This window comes from Rhinatrema bivittatum, chromosome 9 (assembly GCF_901001135.1).
Source record: "Rhinatrema bivittatum chromosome 9, aRhiBiv1.1, whole genome shotgun sequence".
NCBI classification, from domain to species: Eukaryota; Metazoa; Chordata; class Amphibia; order Gymnophiona; family Rhinatrematidae; genus Rhinatrema; species Rhinatrema bivittatum.
The window spans coordinates 197,805,521-197,827,574 of NC_042623.1; the positions used below are offsets into that span (position 1 = coordinate 197,805,521).

The 22,054-nt window shown below is 42.1% G+C and overlaps 1 protein-coding gene across 2 annotated transcripts in view; it reads left to right on the forward strand.

The window, feature by feature from the left end:
• Positions 1 to 22,054, forward strand: part of FBXO36 (F-box protein 36) — a 164,413-nt gene that overhangs the window by 78,335 nt on the left and 64,024 nt on the right. For both annotated transcript variants that reach the window (XM_029615431.1, XM_029615432.1), the window contains one exon: positions 18,350 to 18,458. In XM_029615431.1, coding sequence (XP_029471291.1) covers positions 18,350 to 18,458 — 109 coding nt within the window. The remainder of the gene's footprint in view (positions 1 to 18,349; positions 18,459 to 22,054) is intronic.

Below are 22,054 nucleotides of genomic sequence, written 5' to 3' on the forward strand. Positions count from 1 at the left end.
TGCGATCGGTGTGTCGGTATTGATGGTGAGGTGGGCATTGATGAGAAAATGGTCGGACCAGGGGATGGGGGTGGTGATGGGTGCTTGGGGTACTGTAATGCTTGTGTTAACAAAAAGGAGGTTGAGTGTGTGGCCAGCTTTGTGTGTGGGCTCGGAGAGAGGCTCATGAGAGGCTTCTAGGAAAAGTAAAAAGTCATGGGATTGGTGGCGATGTCCTTTCGTGGATTGCAAACTGGCTAAAAGACAGGAAGCAGAGAGTAAGATTAAATGGACAGTTTTCTCAATGGAAGGGAGTGGGCAGTGGAGTGCCTCAGGGATCTATATTGGGACCCTTACTTTTCAATATATTTATAAATGATCTGGAAAGAAATACGACGAGTGAGATAATCAAATTTGCAGATGAAACAAAATTGTTCAGAGTAGTTAAATCACAAGCAGATTGTGATAAATTGCAGAAAGACCTTGTGAGACTGGAAAATTAGGCATCAAAATAGCAGTTGAAATTTAATGTGGATAAGTGCAAGGTGATGCATATAGGGAAAAATAACCCATGCTATAGTTACACAATGTTAGGTTTCATATTACGTGCTACCACCCAAGAAAGAGATCTAGGGGTCATAGTGGATAACACATTGAAATCGTTGGTTCAGTGTGCTGCGGCAGTCAAAAAAGCAAACAGAATGTTGGGAATTATTAGAAAGGGAATGGTGAATAAAACGGAAAATGTCATAATGCCTCTGTATCTCTCCATGGTGAGACCGCACCTTGAATACTGTGTACAATTCTGGTCGCCGCATCTCAAAAAAGATATAATTGCGATGGAGAAGGTACAGAGAAGGGCTACTAAAATGATAAGGGGAATGGAACAGCTCCCCTATGAGGAAAGACTAAAGAGGTTAGGACTTTTCAGCTTGGAGAAGATACGGCTGAGGGGGGATATGATAAGAGGTATTTAAAATCATGAGAGGTCTAGAACGGGTAGATGTGAATCAGTTATTTACTCTTTCAGATAATAGAAAGACTAGGGGGCACTCCATGAAGTTAGCATGTGGCACATTTAAAACTAATCGGAGAAAGTTCTTTTTTACTCAACGCACAATTAAACTCTGGAATTTGTTCCCAGAGGATGTGGTTAGTGTAGTTAGTATAGGTGTGTTTAAAAAAGGATTGGATAAGTTCTTGGAGGAGAAGTCCATTACCTGCTATTAATTAAGTTGACTTAGAAAATAGCCACTGCAATTACTAGCAACGGTAATATGGAATAGACTTAGTTTTTGGGTACTTGCCAGGTTCTTATGGCCTGGATTAGCCACTGTTGGAAACAGGATGCTGAGCTTGATGGACCCTTGGTCTGACCCAGTATGGCATGTTCTTATGTTCTCTCCGCTGGGGCTCGCGTGGTCGGCGCAGCCCATTCGGGGCAGGAGCCAGCTCACACTCCAAGTGTGAGCCACGCGGAGAGGGCAGAGATCCGAGGTCAAAACCAACTTAAAAATGAAGGGGAGAGCCATGGAAACAACCTAAAGAGAAGGAACCGGCTGAGTTGGAACCCTTCCGACTCAGCCGGCCTATTATATGCCGTCTGGGGACCTTTAAAAACCATGGTGACCCCGGCAGAGGCCCTCCACGCCGCTTGCAACCAATCCCTTAATACTATTACACCGGATCTTCACAGGCATCCAGTATTCCTTCAATCTTCTCCAGCCTCTCCCAGCACTCATCTCCTCCAGCAATCATCCAGCATTCACTTAACATTCATGCAGTATCTTCCTTCCTCTTTCAGCACTCCAACCTCCTCCAACAGTCATCCAGCACTCATCTCTTCCAGCAGTCCAGCACTCATCTCTTCCAGCAGTCCAGCAGTCATCTCCTCCAGCAGTCATCCAGAATTCACTTAACATTAATTCCATCCTCTTTCAGCACTCCAACCTCTTCCAGCAGCCTACGAGCACTCATCCAGCATTCCAGCCTCTTCCAGCATTCATCCAGCCTCGTCCAGCATTCAACCCCATCCTCTCCCCCACAGCAAGTCCATAATGCCTCCAGGTTTCCCAATCCCTATTCTTCACCACAGTTTCTTCACCACAGGAAAAGCAACAATGCAATCTCGACCTCGCACGACCAAGACCCTCATCCCAATCATGATTTCACCTCTCACTCAACTCCTAGGCCTCGCACTATTCTCCCTGACACTATTCAATGCACAGTCCCTAACCAAGAAATCACTCATCCTCAACGACTATCTCCTAGACTCAAAACCGGACATCTGCGCCATAACAGAAACCTGGCTTAAACCAACAGATATAGCACTAATAAATCAACTCCCCACACAGCTTTACGACTTCTTTTCCCTCCCCGTCATAAAAAAAAGGGAAGAGGGCATTCTTCCAGCAGCCAAAAAGAACTGAGATTCTCCCAACTCCCAGCAAAATCGAACTCAAAACTAGAAGTAGGCCTCTTCAAAACAGACCAACTCCAAATCCTCCTCGTTTACGCCCCGCCGGGAGTTCTTGAATTAGATGCCTCCCCCATCGTAGAAATCATTGCAAAACACATGAATCTGGACTCCCCTGCTATATAATCCTAGGAGATTTCAACCTACATGTCGACAACCCCACACTCACAACCAACTGTGAGGCTTTTCTCACCACCCTTTCAGCTATGGGCTTTGAGCAGATCATCAATAAGCCCACCCACAAAGCTGGCCACACTCTGGACCTTATCTTCTTAAACTCTGGTATCAAGCACTCTTCTCCCCCGTATGCACACAGATCCCTTGGTCAGATCACGCATTAATCTCCGCCACCTTCATTTTGACAGAAACCCATAACACACACCCCTCTCAATCCTCGTTTCTCTACAGAAGATCCTGCTCTTCCGATGACCTCAGCAACCACCTGGCTAAAGAACTCCCACACATAGACCTCTCGGATCCCAACTCAGCCCTTCTATCCTGGAGCAACATCACAGAGACAGTAGCAAATAAATTATGTCCACTATCAACAAAAAAAACTCAACCCTAACTCCTCTAAAAGACAACCGTGGTTCACCAACGAACTCCAAAAACTCAAACAAAGCCTCAGACAGAAAGAGAACAAATGGCGCAAAGCCTCTTGCCCCAGCACACTATCTGCCTACAAACTCACTCTCCACCACTACAGGAGCTCTACCTTAAGATCAAAAAGGGATTTCTACGCTCACAAGATTCACGACCTTATCTTCGACGCGAAAGCACTATTTTTCTACGTATCCAAACTAACACCAGCTATCCTTAACAACCAAGCACAATCCAAAGCCAACGAACTGGCTCTTCTTCCAAAGCAAAATCTCCAACCTCTTAACGCGCTTGCCCCCTAGTCCCACCTCTCCTACTAGTTCATATCATCTTCTAAACAAAGGAATCTCTCTTGAATCATTTGAACCCACCATTGCTTTAGAGATCCAATCACTACTAAAGAAAATTAAACCTTCCTCCCATCCCTTCGACCAGATCCCAACTAAACTTCTCCTGCTAGTACCAGACACCATTTCCAAACCACTGGCTGATATCATAAACTGTTCATTATCTCGGGGAATCTTTCCAGACGCCCTTAAACTAGCCTCTCTTAAACCTCTCCTAAAGAAACCGAATTTGGATCCAAAAGATCCCAACAACATCCGCCCTATTTCCAATCTTCCTTTTATAGCCAAGATTATGGAAAAATTAGTCAACGCGCAACTCTCTGATTACATTGAAGATCACAAAATACTGTACCCCACCCAATACGGGTTCCGTAAGGCATTAAGCACCAAAACCCTACTCATATCTCTGATAGATCACCTCATCATGGGCCTGGACAAAGGACAATCCTTCTTACTGATCCTCCTTGACCTATCCTCCTCAACCAGTTGTCGGACATTGGAATAACAGGAACTGCATTTACATGGTTCAAAACATTCCTCAGTAACAGAGGCTACAAGGTCAGAATCAACAATAAAGAATCCCCCCACTGCAACTCCTCATTAGGAGTTCCTCAAGGTTCCTCCCTATCCCCCACTCTCTTCAACATATACCTTCTTCCACTATGTCAGCTGTTAACCAACCTTAAACTAAAACACTTCCTATACGCCGACGATGTGCAAATCTTGATCCCCATTAAAGAACCCATCACTAAAACACTCGAACACTGGGAAAATTGCCTCCGAGAGATTAACCTCCTCCTTGCTAGTTTAAACCTGATACTAAATTCAACTAAGACTGAACTCCTACTCATCTCCCCAGAAAATAGTAATACCACACAAAGTTCACCAGCTAATATACTTGTCACCCAAGCAAGAGACCTAGGAGTAATAATCGACAACCGCCTGAATTTAAAAACATTCATCAACCACACAACCAAAGACTGCTTTTATAAACTGCAGGTACTAAAAAGAATAAAACCACTCCTTCACTTTCAAGACTTCAGAACTGTCCTCCAAGCCGTAATTTTCTCCAAGATAGACTATGGTAACTCTGTCTTGCTAGGTCTCCCTGCCTCCTCCACCAAACCTCTTCACATGCTCCAAAACAATCTTGAAGTTCCTTCTATTCATCAAGCTCGTTTGTTCAGCACTAGAGAGACTTCTTTTTCAATTGCGGCACCCTCTCAATGGAATTCAATCCCTATAGATTTGAGATCTATGGATGATGTTAAGAAATTTAAATCTTCTTATAAAGAATTTCTCCTTGCCCGTGCGTTCAAGTTGTAACGCAATGTATTGAATGTCTTCTGCTTCTGTGTTGATGAGTATTGTATTGAAGTGAATATGTTTGACTTCATATTTAGATGTGACATTATTTTACTTTTGTTCTTTTATTATTGTGTTTAATTTATGTTTGTTCGTTTTAGTCGTTGTGAAATTTTGTGATTTTATTATTATGTATGTAATTTTGTATATCGCTTAGGCCATTTGTGTTAAGCGATTAATACATTTCTTCAAATACAAATACAAAATACAAATACAAAACATGGCAGCCAGAATACTGACAAACACTAGAAGAAGAGACCACATCTCTCCCATTCTCAAAAATTTACACTGGATGCCAATTCATTTCAGAATTATTCACAAGTCCATCACCATCATTTATTTATTTATTTAATTTATTTAAAGGCTTTTATATACCGGAGTTCATGCACTTGTGCATACCACTTCGGTTTACACAGAACAAGGAACAGAAAATTACATCAAACAGATTGAACAATTAAACAAATATACAATTACATCCAACAATTGGGTATAAATAACATGGCTAACTTAGTAGGAACTTAGAGTTTGAGGTAAAGGAGAGAAATAGTACCAAGTGGTAACAGAACAATGTTAATGGCTAAATAATAAATATAAATAGTAAATACAAATTCTTATAATAAATACAGGTGTTTACAGATTACAGTCTTCATGAAAAGTTTACGTCTACAGAATAGGGTTAAGTAAATAAGAACTGGCGGTTATTTCTATAGGAGTGAAGACTTCAAAAACTGAGGTTACATCTGGATTAAGAGGTATTGGTGTAGCATGCTCAAATATTTAATGATTTGGAATTGTGAGACCAAGGATAAAATTAGGAGTTGTTTGATATGATTATAAAAGCGAGAATGATTCAAGTTCTGGGATGTGGTTCTGAGCTAGACCTTTAAGTGTAGGCTTTTGTAAAGAGCCAGGTCTTGAGTTTCTTTTTGAATGTTCGAGTACACGTTTCGAGGCGAATGTCCGTGGGGAGGGCATTCCAATGAAGGGGGCTGGCAGTCGAGAATGCACGTTTCTTGAGTGAGGACTTGGCTGAAGGTACGTGTAAGGTGCCTAAGTATCTGTTTCTGATTGGTCTTGAAGACTCGTGTAGGCGAAGTGGAAGGCTTAGATCTAGCGACGTTTGTGAATGGATGTTCTTGTGTGTTATAGTTAGCACTTTGAAAATGATTCTGGATCTGATGGGGAGCCAGTGTAAGTGTTTTAGTATGGGTGTTATGTGTTCACTTCTGCTGGTGTTAGTAAGAATCCTTGCGGCGGAGTTCTGCAACATTTGTAGAGGTTTTGTGGTTATGGTTGGAAGGTCTATAAGCAGAGAGTTGCAGTAATTGATCTTGGAAAATAGTATTGTTTGGAGGACTGTTCTGAAGTCCTGAAAATGCAGGAGAGGTTTCAGCTTTTTCAGAATATGTAGTTTATAATAGCATTCTTTCGTTGTGTTCTTGACAAATTCTTTGAGGTTCAGCCTTTTGTCTAAGGTGACCCCCAGGTCTCTTACTTGAGTGGAATTGATCATTGGTGGTGAGGTTAGGTTGTTGGTAGGCTGAAGGTTCTCATCTGGAGTGATAAGCAAAAGTTCTGTTTTTGACGTATTAAGTACTAGGTTAAGGCTAGATAGGAGTGAGTTTATGGACTGTAGACAATTGTTCCAGAAGTTGATGGTGCTGGAGATGGAGTCAGTGATTGGCAGCAGAATCTGAACATCGTCTGCGTATATGAAGTGTGTGACCTTAAGACTTGAGAGTAGATGACATAGGGGGAGAAGATAGATGTTAAAGAGGGTGGGGGAGAGAGAGGATCCTTGGGGAACTCCGAAAGAGGATTTGACCGGGAGGGAATCCTTGTTGCTGATTCTGACCTTGAAAGTCCTATTGTGTAGGAAGGATCTGAACCATTCCAGGGCTGATCCTGAGATGCCTATGTCTGAGAGCCGGTCGATCAGGATAGAGTGTTTTACGGTATCAAACGCAGCTGATAGGTCGAGGAGAATCAGGAGGTATGGGGTCTTTTTCTCCAGACCTACGAGGACTCTGTCAGTTAGAGAGGTTAGGAGGGATTCCGTACTAAGGGATTTGCGGAATCCGAATTGGGCTGTTGTGAGTATTTTATGCTCTTCTAGGTATTCAGATAACTGTTTGTTGACTATCCTCTCCATAAGTTTGGCTACAAATGGAAGGTTAGCTATGGGGCGAAAATTAGCTGGGTCTGTAGGGTCCAAGTTGGGTTTTTTGAGGAGAGGTTTGAGGGTGGCTAGTTTCAGGATGTCTGGAACTAGTCCTTGGGTTAGCGAGCTATTAATTATCTCTGCTAAGGGCTTCGCTATGATGTTCGGGATGGTGAGTAGGAGTTTAGAAGGGATGGAATCTGTCGGGTGAGTGGAGGGTTTCATCTTTTTGAGAGTCATTTCGATTTCAAGTGAGGAGATAGGTTCGAATGAATCAAGGTTTATGTTCTGGTTGCGTGAAGGAGTGATGATAGAAGGAGGTACTGTGTTACTGGTTGCCAGAGGGGCCATTAGCTTGAGAATTTTTTCAAAAAATTGAGCAAGCTCTGTGCATCTTGATTGTGCTTGATCATCTGGGATAGTTGGTGAGGTGGGTTTTGTGAGCTCTGAGACATATGTGAACAGTGCTTTGGGATCAAAGGAAAAGTTGTGAATTTTGTGGGCATAAAAATCTCTCTTTGTGCGAAGGATGTTGTTTCTGTAGTTGTGCATGAGGGTTTTGTACTCATTCAGTGTAGTGTTGGAAGGATTCCTCCGCCATGCGTGTTCTTTTTTTCTCAATTCTAATTTGATGGTTTTTAGTTCCTGCGTGAACCATGGTTTTTTGGTTTTGCAGGCTGGGTTGATCTCTTTGGTTTTTTGAGGGCAAAGTTTTTCTGCCACCTTGTTCGTAATGTTGTGCCATGACGAGGTGGCTGTTTCTGCATCTGAAAGGTCAAGATTGGCGAGTTCCGAAGATAGGAGAGAGGTGAGGTCCTCTCTAGAGCATGAGTTCCTGTAGTGAATTGTGGTTTTGGTGTTTGGAGATATGGGGTTGTCCTTGATACAGAGATTAGTTGTTATCATCAGGTGATCTGACCATGGGATAGGGGAGCATTGTGGTGGGGAAGATTGTGAAAGGCCTGAGTTGATGAATATAAGGTCCAGAGTGTGCCCTGCTCTGTGCGTGGGACCTTTAACAATTTGAGAGAAGCCCATAGCCTTAAAGAAGATAGTAGCATATCGCAATTGGCGGATAAAGGGATCACGTCTGTGTGAATGTTAAAGTCTCCTAGGATGACAGCTGGGGTGTCATTTTTTAGGTGTTTGGCGATGAGTTCAATGAGTGGTGATGGATCTGAATCCAGGAGACCGGGAGGGGCATATATTAAACAAATTTGGAGCTGTTTAGAGCTGAAGAGGGCAAATTCCAGTCGAGAGGAGTGAATAGTGGTCTGTAGGGTTAGTCTGAGCTCCTTCTTTGCAGCTAAGCAAAGTCCTCCCCCTCTTTTTTTGGGTCTGGGTATGGAGTAGATGTCGTAGATGTGAATGGGTAGTTGGTTAATTAGAGGTAGGTCTGTGGGTTTCAACCATGTTTCTGTCATAGCACATATATCCGGTTGTGTGTCCTGGAGATAGTCATTGATTATGTGAGTTTTTTTTTAGATTGATTGAGTGTTAAAGAGTGTTAGAGAGAATAAGGATAGTCCGAGGAATTGGGTGAGAGGGGTTGTCATTATTGGTATCAGACGTTTGTGTTGGAAGACTGAATGGTTGGCTGGTTTTATCCGGTTTTATCATCCATAAATCCATCCATCACCATGCTCCTCTTAACCTTCAATTCCCGCTCAGATGACACACCTCATCCAGACCCATCAGAGAAGCCTACAGAGGATCACTGCATGTCCCCCAAACCAAATCTACACATCATCTAGCATTCAGAGACCGGGCCTTCTCTACAGCGGGACCATCTATATGGAACTCCATTCCCCCTGATCTCAGACTGGAACCATGCCTATTAACATTTAGAAAAAGGCTTAAGACTTGGCTGTTTAAACAAGCCTTTCCTGATCCTAACTGAATCACCGCAACAACCATTGAGAGACTTAATGTAAATAATTGCTCCTCTTACTGTTAAGTTAGTCTAGCTTTTTTCTTCTCCTCCCAGTTCTAGCACCCTTGTTTTTTTTGTTTTTTGTTTTAATTTTTTATTTATGCAATTTCAGATATATTACATCATATATCAAGAGAAAAGATAAAGGGATCCGGCATTACAATCATTAGTAGAAACTTATACAAACTTAAACAAATAATTTTCCATGGATCTCTTAAATTATCAGGAAATTATGGACCAAGATGAACATATAGGCATTTATAGAGCTCAGTGCACTTATTTACCATGTTTAAGGAATTAACCAAACACATAAGACCCTACCCCTACTAATTAGTACAGCAATTCAAGCCTTCCCATCCAAAAAGCCTCTCAGTTGTTCAGGCTCTAAGAAAATATATTTAGTCTCTTGATACTTCAATAGTCATTTACAAGGATATCTCAATACCATGCTGGCTCCTCGATTGATCACTTCATCTCTCATATGAAGAAATTTCCTCCTTCGCTCTTGAGTACATCGGACTAAGTCCGGATATATCCAAATGCTTTGCCTGTAATATTAACAGATCTATTTCTAAAAAAGAATTTTAGACCAAGATTTCTATCCTGTTCAAAGGCAAAGGAAGCCAGCAATGTCCCTCTAGTTTTAATTTCAGACTGTATTGATAATTCACTCAATTCGGAAGCATTCAAAGATGGTTGTTCTGGTATTTCCACTGGTTGCTCAGCTGGTGTTAACTTTTTTGAAACAAAAAACACTTTAGTAATAACTGGAGTAATTTCTTTTGGAATTTTTAAACAAACCATCATATACTCTTTGAACATATCCAGAGGTGACATTTTTTTCAAAACAGGGAAATTAACTATACGCAGATTTAAATAGCGCAGAGAGTTTTCTATATTTTCAAATCTCCTTTCTGCAATAACTTCTGTTTTAATCAAATTACTCTGAACCTTTTCAATCGTTGCAATTTTTCTTCTAACTTCCCTATTTTCTCTTGATGTTCACTTATAACTTTTTCAACCTTCAACCCTCTTTTGTTAAGCTCCAGGAAAGCTTGTGTTAGTGTAGTAACAGCCAATTCAATAGAAGTCATAGCTTTCCATAGAGAGTCTAAAGTTACAACTGGTGGTTTTTGTAAAGAAAATGCCATTTTTGGTTGTAACTTTACCAGGTCCTGAAGTGCTGTATTCTCCTCGTTGTTCCTTGCCGGTTCAGCCGTTTGGGGGATCGGTGTGGAGGTGAGCACATCTCCCTTCACTCCTCCAACTTCTCCGGGCGTCGACTCTCCGTCCTCCTTGTCAGACTCAGGGTGCAGTAACTCTCTCCTCTCTGGGAGAGCTCGCAATGTTTCCCTCTGCTCCTCCCCTAACTGACCTCTCGGCGGTGTCGGCATCTCAGGTGCCCCCAGGCTGAGCGAGATCTCATCAGCCAAGGATAGCGATCCGAGCTCCTGGGTCGCCATCCCTGCGGCCCTCGCCTCCGGCATCCTCGGGGTAAGATCGAAGAATCTTTCTATCTTTGGCTGTTGAAGTCCTTCTTTCTTCGTAGAAATATTCTCTTTAAGTAGAGCTTTTCGCTTCGTATGTGGCATGATTAGAAGGCATTCAAAATTAAGGTAATAGCAGAAAGTAGAAAAATCTTAAGCCAAGGATTAGAGCGATCCTTTCACATGTCTTATGTGTCGGCCATCTTGGTTGGCCCCAGCACCCATGTTTTATTGTAACTTCATTGCTTCTCTCCACTTGTTAAATGTTCAAGGTTATTACACCCCCTGTTACCTGTAAACCAGCATGATGTGATTGTATCATGAATGCCAGTATAGAAAAGCTCCAAATAAATAAATAAATTAATTAATATTGTACTTCGCTACTGAGATAGCAATCTATCATGCCTCCACTACGGAGTAGCAATCTGTATATATAAGCTGCTGGCAAGACTCAAGGAAAGAGGAGTAGCTGTCTATATAATACTTCCGTGAGCGGAGTTAGTGGTCCGTAGTGGTTGGCTCCCACAGTGTGACAATAGTGAAAGGAACGACCACTAGGAGGAAATGGTGAAGCCCTGGGCCGATGGTAGATGACAGTGCCCCCAGGAGGAGATCCTGAGAGGAACCACCAGCTAGGCTAGAATATGAGATAAACACAAATAGGGGTAGATTTTAAAAATTTGCGCGATCGCGTACTTTTGTTTGCGCACCAGGTGCGAACAAAAGTACGCTGGATTTTATAAGATACGCGCATAGCCGTGCGTATCTTATAAAATCCAGGGTCGGTGCGCGCAAGGGGGTGCACATTTGAGCAACCTGCGTGTGCTGAGCCCAGCGCACGCTGCCTGTTCCCTCCAAGGCCGCTCCGATTTCGGAACGGCCTCGGAGGGAACTTTCCTTCGCCCTCCCCCCACCTTCCCCTCCCTTCCCCTACCTAACCCCCCCCCCCCCCCCCGGCCCTATCTAAACCCCCCCTACCTTTGTTGGCAAAGTTACGCCTGCTGAAAGCAGGCGTAACTTTGCACATGCCGGCCGGCAGCCCCGCTCCGTGTTCCGGTCCTAGGGGCTGGTCCAGAGGCTGCGGCCATGCCCCCGGAACACCCCCGGGCCGAAACCACGCCCACGTCGCCGCCCCCGAAACGCCACGTCACACGTGTCGCCGCCCCCAAAACGCCGCATCACTCTGGCCATGCCCCGACACGCCCCTTTTAGAAAGCCCCGGGACTTACGCGCGTCCAGGGGCTTTACGCGCGCCGGCGGCCTATGCAAAATAGGTGCGCCGGCGCACGAGTGCCCTGCGCGCGTAAATCCGGAAGGATTTAAGCGCGCAGGGCTTTTAAAATCCGTCCCATAGTTCTTTATTAAACTGGAAGCTGGACCACCAGAGGTGGCAGTAGTGAGTCATTGTGTTCGGCAAGGCTGAAGTCCTTCTGATACTGGAATATAATCTCTGGGTCGCTGAGCTGTAGAGAGAGACTAGAAGTAGTGAGTAAACAGGGTATACTGGATACAAGAGGGTACACTCACAATCGTAGATGTCTGCAATGGTCTCTATGCCACAGAGAGTCTTCAGTACATTCAGAAACAGGAGCCGTAGGCGAGCACTGGTTCCCACAAACAGTCTGTAATAAGAACTCACAATTGCTGTATATGAAATGTCTTCTAGAGTAGGATTCTAGGAACATGGGCCCTTGTGGAGCGAGTACCAGTTCCTATCTGTGATCTTGCCAAAGTAACTCTTGATCTCCGTACCTGTGATAACGTCTTGGATGGAAGAGAGTCTTCAGAGCTATAGGAATGTAGGCCCTCGTGGAGCGAGTACCGATTCCTATGTACTAGAACTCACTGTGTTCACGTCTGCAATCACTTCCAGGAAATAAGGAGTCTTCTGAGTATACAGGAACGACGGCCCTCGAGGAGCGAGTACCGGATCCCGTCTTGGCAATCTGAAATCAAGAAGAGAGAGCAGAGCCCCCGTGGAGCGGGTATTCCTGGTAAGTTTGAGAAGGCCGAACAGTGGGGAAGGATTCCCCTCGCTAACTCGGATCGTTGTTGCAAGTATCGTGGACTGCCGAAGCAAGTCCTGTTGGAGTTCCTTGCTAACTCGTTAGAGGTTAGCAAACAAAGACCTTTTAAAGTGCAAATGGATGATGTCACTACGGGGGGGACACCCCCAAGGTTCGCGCCCTTGCTGGTACAAAGTCTGGAGCGCGTGCCCTTATGTCATCAGGAACATGGCGAATCCGTAGCGTCAAGCCAGCCCAGGGACACTGGGACCAAGTTGCAGAGAGAAACCGCGGCGGCAACTGTCCATCAGAGCCGAAGGGCATTGCTTCCAAGGTAGAGAGGGTGGAGCGAGGGGTGAGAAGAGGCATGAACGCAACAGTACGTCTCACGTTGAATGTCAAAGTGGCCCCTAACCCTCTACACTAATACCTAAACCTCACTTCGAGTTACTAGGTGGGCCTTCCATAGGGATACAAATACCTATCTAAGGAGAGGACTCTCTCTCTCTCTCTCTCTCTCTCTTCACACCTACTAAAACAGGCCTTTCAGGAGACATCGCGAAATGCGCTAACACCTTACCGCCCCGTAACGCAAGCTATTGCACGGCTTAACACTACTGAAAAAGTTGTAGGTAAAATCAGCGTTAAATCCCTGCGATAGGACTTCGCAAGCTGGTAAACCCAGCCCACTCCCATCCCTAACTCCTCCTCTTTTTCGAATTTGCATCGCACCATACGATATGGTGCTATCACATGCATTAACGGGGCTTTTCGCATGCGATAAGCCCATAACGCATGCAAAAACGCCTTAGCGCATTTTGATAAATGACCCCCTGATTTAGCAAGGATTGGATTGGATTGGACTGCCTCCGGTCTAAGCTGCTCTGCCACTTCCTAGCTGCCGCAGGAAGCTCTCTCTGCTTTTCGGGGTAACTCTTCGCTAACCTGGGTACCCGCTCCTCGGGGGCCCTTCTGCTCTATTTCAGGTCTATCCTGGGATACCAGGTACTCGCTCCTCGAGGGCCTGCTCTCCCTGCCACTGAACAACCTCTGCCTGCCTGGACCATCAACTATACAGCTTCTGCTTCAGTGAGTACTAACCCTTTCAGTCTGTCTCATCTTCAGCTTCAGCGCTCCGTATCTACATCCAGGACCTGTCCCTGCTACGCCGTGCTGCCTATCACCTATTTGAGTATGAGACTGGTCTCCTCTGCTGAAGTCCCCTGGACTACTTCACTGGGTTACCTCCACTTCTGCCCGCTCCCCGGGAAGTACCATTGAGCTGTACAATAAATACAAATTCTCTGTATCTGCATGTATAGAGTCTAGCCTGGTACTGCATTTCCTCACAGGGCTCCTCCCCATGGGAGTGACCATGACCGCAGCACCCAAGAATCCACTCCAACACCTCATAACCATAACAATGATGAATTAAAAAATATCGTATGATATTTTAATTTGTCATAAAACGATTCACATCCCTAATACATACATAGCATTTTTTGGTGTAGAACTTATAAACACATATATTTATATTGTATGTGTACAGTGCCTTTCATAAGAAGTATTATTAGAACCACAGGACACTGCAGGGGTTCATTAAGAACTAGTATATGGAAGTAAAATAAATTATTCAGATGCTTTTCCAGAGAAACACATACCTGAGGTTGTGGCCAGAGAGTTGAATTTTGAATTTGTTAGCCATATTGTAGAATTATTTTTTGCTGACATGTTCTATTTTCTGCTGTTTCCTCTGTTGTTGCATGATTTGAAATCTCTATATATTTAATCTAGAATCCTTGCTAGTGTGTATTTAAATAACTGTGTGTGCTAATTTATAGAACAAAGGGCTAGTATCTGCAATTGTTTGTTCCCTCCCACCCTGCCCCACACACGCACCCACCCCTTAAATAGTGCTTCCAAGGACTTAGTTAAATGAATAATAAGTCTTAAGTACTAATCTAGCAACTTGTATATTAGTCACTATTAGCAGAATGGCTTTTATTCAGTGTAACATTTGTGGTACTTATGTCCCAAGGCCTACCATCTGGAAACTTAAAGGTTGTCCAATTTGTTTTCAGCTGTCTCTAATGAAAAAGCTAGTGATTCATTCGAAAGAGGAATTGTTAGGTTTCAAAAAAACATCCAAACTGGAGAAGATCCAAGATGGCGGCACGCTGAATTTCAGCGCTAGCGGGGTCTACTGTGCTTATCAATTTGAAAAAGTTTCCTTTTTACAAAATGCCTCCTAAACGGAAAGGGAAGGTACATGTGTCCCTAAGTGTTCCCTTACCTTCACCGATACTGCAATAGCCGATTACCCGCTACATGGAATCACCAGCATATCAACCGGGAACCGAGGAATCCGATGTGCAAGGCGGTGTGAGAGGGCTGCCTTTGACTGCGGAAGAAGTTTCACTAAGGCAGGCACTGGGGGAAAGGTCGATGGCGTTGTCTGGATTCGGAGCACTGAATGGAAGTATAGATTCCAGATTAGAAGCAGAGAAGCAAACGCTGACTGCTGCTTCAATGGAAGGTCAAACATCATTGGCGGTCCCCCCCCCCAGAGAATCCAGACGCTGCGGGACTACCAGGTACTGGGTCTGAAGAAGGGGCTATGGGGGGGACACCTTGTGAAGAAATCCTGCAATCTTCTAGGGAGGAAAACCCCGAATACAAACCCCTGACAATTCCAATTCGACCCGAAACCGTAACCTTAACAGCATTGTGGGTCTTGGAGGCTGGGTTTGCAGTTACATTGAATAATTTCAATATAAAATTGGAACAATCGGTGTAACAAAGTAACACAATTTCTACTGAGATGCAGCAACAAGTTACCAATTTGATGCCTAAAATATCGGGTCTAGAAGAATGAGAAACTGAGTTGCAGAACTTTAAGGCTGCTACTGTGAAAGATAAGGAGGCAATGTCGAGAAGAATTGAGGCATTAGAAAATAATATGAGACACTTGAATTTGCGATTTTTTTATTTCCCCAAAATAATGGGGGAAATTCCTTATACTACGCTCAAAAGATTCCTGTTTGAGATACTTGGATTTACTCCAGAGAATACTCCAACGATTAACAGTTGTTATTTTTTGCTTAAACTTGCAGTTTCTCCATTAAGGTTAAATATCCCAGGAAATTTAACCGAGTTTCTTGAAGATACTTCTCCTGAAGTGTTAGATCGAGCAACCCTTCTTGTTTCATTTATTACCACTTCAGATGTACAACTTGTTATGAAAGAAAATTTTAGAAAATTTCCTGTAAAATTTATGGATAATGTAATTAAGATTTTTCTGGATTTGGCCTCAGTTACCCAGATACAACACAGGGGTTTTTTATCCCTACGTCAGGACGTTTTGGATTTGGGATTTACTTTTCTCTTACGTTTTCCTTGTAAATGTTTACTAAGAAAAGCGGAAGAATCTTATATCTTTTTTTCACCAGACCAATTAAGAATTTTTCTAAATTCGAGGAAACCCACCATTTCATCCCCAATAGGCTTGTAATAAAAAAAATTATTGCTGGGTAAGGTGTGTTAAGCCCTATTATAAGGATAGTTTCTACTATTGTACTCTCTTTAAAATTACCAGGATCTCTCCTAAATTATGATTTTTGGTAATAATGGATAATAGTTTCAATTCAATTGATATTAGTATATAATTATTTTCTTCCATGAATTTCTGAGCACAAAATGATTGTTTTGGGTTAATATTGAAAATTCATAAATAAAAAAAAAAAAGTCCCCTATCTTGATGCAACCAGAATATCTTCCCCAGCTTCCATAGAAGATTCAGAATCCCAAGAATAAATAGTTTATAGTGTGCTCTGGTAGAACAAAACATGTGACTATATGACACCCAGTTTCCCCATCTGGACAGCATCCTGAATACCCACTCCCACTCCCACAGAGTAGTCAGATGTCCAGGATTCAAAAACCCAGGAATAAATGGATTTCTATGAGCTCTGGCAGAATAAGGCCTGTGGTAAAGAGACATTCACTCTCTTCACTGATATCCTTACATAATACCGTTTCTGTATTGGAGAATGAAGAAGCTCCAGCAATAAAAAATGAAGAGATATCTGAAAAGGACATAGTTGCTCAGAAACCCTTAAACAATATTAAATGTCATAAGAGGAAGCTCCTTTTTCTGGGAGACTCAGTCATCAGAGGAACCAATTTGGGAAACCATTTTGATGGGGACACAACAGTAAAATGCCTTCCAGGATCCTCAGCAAGAACTACCAACTAGATATTCAATGCAGAAAATACTCAGATATCAATGTTATCATCCATTTGGGGACCAATGACCTCACTAGAAATGGTATCCTTGAGGTACAGAAAGATTTCCAAAATCTAGGGAAGAGGATTAGACACATGGTAAAGACTATGGCCTTTTCTGAAGTATTACGTGTTTATGGAAACAGAAAGGAAGAGCTATGCCATATAGATAATTTCAATTCCTGGCTCAAAACCTGATGTATGGAAAGTGATTTTGGATACATTGGAGGCTGGGGCCATGTATGGAGCAATAAACAGTTATATGGTAAGGATGGCCTACATTTCTCAGGAAAGAAGATGCTAAATGAAAAATTGAGATCATACATTATCAGGCATTTAAACTAGGAAGCGGAGGTGACAGGAGGTGGCCAGTTAAATTGGCGTGTCAACCCCAAGCAATACAGAAAGTGGGAAGAGAAAGTAACAAAATCAGTTAAAAAAAAACAAACCCCAGAAACGGTGACTAGAAAGAGCAGCTGGAAAGCTATGACCACAAATGCTCATATTCTGAGTAATAAAATCCCAGACCTGCAGGCCCTAATGGTGGAGGTGGAATTGGATATGGTTATTGTTACGGAGACAAGGTTCACCCATGGTTCATTCATGGGCTATAACTTGTTAAGGAAGGACAAAAAGGACAGAAGAGGAGGAGTAGCTCTTTATGCCAAAACCAATATCCAAGCAATAACTGCAAGGGACGTGGGGTAAAGAAGAATTATGGACTGTCTTAAGAAAAGAAGATGGTGCTTCCATTTGGAAGAACTGAAAGGGATATGATCAAGGACATCCAAAAGGTGGGAAAGAAAAGAGAAGTGTCGCTCGTTGGAGATTTTAATCTGCCGGATATGGATTGGAGCACCCTTCTGCGGAATCTACAAAAAAGTAGAGCGATAGTGGATGACCTTAAAGGGGCTCTGCTCATACAAATAGTAATGGATCCCATGAGGGATGGTTTGATGCGCAATCTAGTGCTTTCTAATGGTGATAATGATTCTAATGTTCGGATAGGGGCTCACTTGAGCACCAGTGATCATCAGACGATATTGTTCGATATCGCAAATAGGATACAGAGAAGTCACATGAAGACCCGAGTTTTGAATTTCTCAAATACGGACTTTGACAAAATGGGAACATACCTGGAGGAAGAACTGAAAGACTGGAAGAAAATGGGTAAGGTGGAACAACAGTGGGCCAAATTAAAAGGAGCTATTACAAAGGCAACAAGTCTATGTGTTAGGAAAGTAAACAAGAGTAAGAGGAAAAAGAAACCAAGATAAGTGTTTTTATGTGCATATAAAAAATAATATAAAATATTTCTCTATCGAGTGACTTCAACCATATGATTAAATATTGGGCAAATGAAGATGTTACGTACCAGCAGTGTCTATTACGATGGTTTGAATACATGGATGTATAAATGATTTTTAAAAGTCTAGAGATGCTTTTTATACAGGGTGGAATACACTGTTTGTTCCTTTATAAATGATGCCTTTATTGTATTCGGTATTGTATATCATGGCAAAGGGAAATATTAGAAAATTTTACACAAAAGCAATGAATATTTTTATTCAGTAATAGTTCAAAGGTATATAGGAGAAATATTAATTGCATATATTTTATTATGTTGTATATATTAGAATATAATAAAATTCCCACAAAATATGACATTTCTTCACCACAGAATGTTAAGAAAAATTAATCATATCTGCAGGTGATTGTGAGATGGTGGAAAATCTCCCTTCGAAGTGAATATCGTGATACAAAGCCTGGGGAACTCAGGGAATCTCATCAAGACTTCCTGGATGATTCAACACTTCAAGGTAAGAACTAAACAGGTATTTTGTAATTACAGGATTTGTATACTCAAAGGCCCTGTCCACAGCATATAAGCTTTCTCAAGAAACACTTTCAAGGCTGGTTTAACTAAACAGGTTCAGCATATTTGCTCTATTCCCTGATTGTACTGGTACAGAACTATTGAAGCCCCATTAAAAAAAAAAAGATGGAAAATTCAAGGTTGTGGGCCACTCTTGGTGACTGAAAATTTGCCACCCTCCTTTCTTTTGACTATTTGGTTGGTCTGCAGAAGAGTGGATAAGCAGCAAGGGTTGCAGGGGTGGAGGAGGGGAAATTGGATGGCAACCAACTGCCAAGAGTTTGGGAGAACAGCAGAAGAGCAGACAGGTTTGTTTATTTTTACTTATATTTATTCTAACTTTTGCAGTATAAAGAAAATAATTCAAAACATTTTTAGAGCAGTTTTAACTTTCCTGTGCTATGGATGAAAACCATTTTAAGGACTCTTCAAGTGGTTTAACTTTACATAGGGTACATAGAGCCTTAGATATCAGTTTCAGCATATTAACTGTAATTAGCTGGTAACATTTTCAGTTTATTCTCCATGGTCTGAAGGAAGAGTAAAAGTGCTAAACTCATTTGGTTTTCATTTAAATTTATAAGATGGTGCTACCTACTTAGACCTCAAGAAGAGAGTCTTTACAATAAATTACAATATTCAGGAATAAGCAGATAAGCACCCACACACAGTACTTAGGACAACACAGTAGAGTAGTCTATGAACCCCACATCACAACTAGCATATTGATAACACTATGTATGATAAATTTACCCGTAAAAGTACTTTCAGTACACTCGGTCATGACCCACTTCTCTAAAAATTATTTTGTCTAATGATATATTGTAACTGAACCTTTGACGGCACCTGTTAGAATGTACTATAGTACACTTTTACCTACATTAAATATGTGCCTACATGTAAACCATTGCGATGGTATATAACTTAGCGACGGTATAGAAAAGAGTTTAAATAAATAAATAAATAATTAGAGCAGTAAATAATGCAAAGTAATTGTAACTATTGCTTTTTATTTACATTGTTTATTTCTGAATTTTCATAATTCTATTACAGAACATTGCATAACATAGAAATATTTGTAATACTTCAATATATCCATAATTTTTCAAGGAATAACAATATATATTTCTATTTATTCTTAAGGCATTCCCAGGGAAAACAATTTATACATGAGCGAAAAACTAGGAAAAATCTTGTTACAGAGAAAAGTTAATTACTACTTTTCTCCATATTAAGAGATTAACAGCAAGAACTATACTATGCTCTTATCCAATTCCCACACTGTGTACTATTGCTAATGGCCCCATACAAATGTATACCATTATTGTATTCATTATTGCACTGTATATCATAGTTTCTATGCTTAGAGAAAGTTAGGTAAATTCTTAGCCTGTTTTACATTTAATAGAGAAAGATAGATTCACTTTTAGTACAGTGTTTCCCAACCCTCTCCTGGAGGCACACCTAACCAGTCGGGTTTTCAGGTTATCCATGATGAATATGCATGAGATAGATTTGCATACACTGGAGACCCAGGATGTGTTAGATTTAAAAGGGAAAGCTAGGTATTCAGCGCCATTTAGCTGGACACGTTCCGACATATCCAGCTAAATGGTGGTGTCTGAATATCCGGCCGCATTCAGCATTCTCCACGTAGCCGAAGAACTACTTATCCAGCTAAGTAGTTAGCTGGCTAAGTGGTGGGTGGGATGGGGCATAAAGAGCAGGAGCTAGCCAGATAATTAGCAATATTTAGACTTAGCCAGATAAGGCAGCTGGATAAGTTAGACCTGCTATTGAGCTGGCTTAAAATTAGTCAGAAAACTTTTAAGTTAGCTGGATAAGTTTATCCAGGTATATTCAGCGGTGTGGCCAAGCTGATGAATATCCCTGCTAGGCTAACCGGATAAATTTATCCAGCTAACTTCCCCAACTGGTTAGGTTTTGAATATGGATCTTTTAGTGTGTATTAGATTTAGTAGAGAAAGCTAGGTAAACTCCTTTCCAAACCACCCCAAACACATTCTTTGTTTTATAGACTGTTATCCCAATTAGGAGGACAGGAGGACATTTTTCACAACAAGAATCAATAAGGAAATTAATTAAACAAGGTAGTAACCCAGACCTTATCAATAGATTAACTGTTTCACCCTTGTAAGTTATTAACACGCTAACATTAAATACACCAAATAAATTTCAAAGATGTACAATAAATTGAGAATCCATGCTCCCATCAATCTTAGGGGGTCATTTTCAAAAGCGATCGCTCGCGAAATGGGGGTGAAGTCGGGGTGATCACTAAATGGGGGCGGAGTCGGCCCCAGAAGAGGAGGAGTCGGGGCAGCACCGGGGCTGACGCTGTGGACACATCGCTGGCGGCGAAAGGTAAGGACCCCTATCGCCGCCAGTTTCACGCCGAATAACTACACCTTTTATGGTATAGTTATTTGGTGCGGAAGCCGGCAGCCAGCGCACCACAGTGGTGCGATGGCTGCCATCTTTCACAGGCCCGCCCCCCGCTTCGCCCCCCCCCCCCCATTACTGCCGCATTTTCTAAGGTTTGCAACCTTAGAAAATCCAGGCCTTAGTTAATTAACAACTCAACAATATTAAGATGCAGTCCACTAGCAAGATGGGGGTCTTCCAGTTTTTTGGACCAAATGCAAGTACCACATGTATGATTATCTACCAGTTGGTGAAAGGTTGTATGTGTGCGATTGATGCCCACAGCTCCTGACTCTCAGAGAACGAGTTCAATCTTTGGAGGCTAGAGTGGCAGACTGCAGGAGCTGAGGTAGACAGAGAAGCATATAGAGGAGACCTTCAGGGATATAGTAATCAAGTTCCAGCTCAGAACAACAGATGACTTCAAGGCATCCTTAGTTCCCTTTCAGTTGTTCATACTTTCAGAGACACCCCTTTCGGCAAGTCCAGCGATACCAGTCTTTTCTTCTATTTATGCAATAGCAACAACTTCTGACTTGAGGCAGGCAGCATGAGCGGTGCCAACCAAAAGCAGCACAACAGGTCCAACCAAAACTTGAACCAAGTTTTTGATCAGCCAAATCCAGCTCTCAGTTCTTCCAGTAGGGAGAAGAATTAGTTTCTACCTAGAGGAGTTGTGCAAAATCATTAAAGATTTTGATGAGTTCTCAAAATTGCAGGTACTCAACCAAGCATTCTCCTAACTTCAGCTTTTATTAGAACTCCAGCCTATGATCCCTCTCATTGGTAACCCCCCAGAGAACGCTCTTGTCACTTATCTCTATGCAGTCTAACCTGAAAAACCTAGCCTTTTTCTTAACATCTGTTCTTAACTCCTGCCTACTTTAGGCTCCATAACTTTTACTTTATATTGTTAACCCCAGTTATTTGTATCCAAGTTCTATCTACCTGTTTATTGTAAGACATCATCTTGTCATGGTTACTGTTTAAAATGTAAACCGACTTGATTAGTAACTCTGTTACTGGAAAATCGGTATATAAAAGTGCTAAATAATAAATAAATAAATACTCAGAATTGAAGAATATGGTTACCAC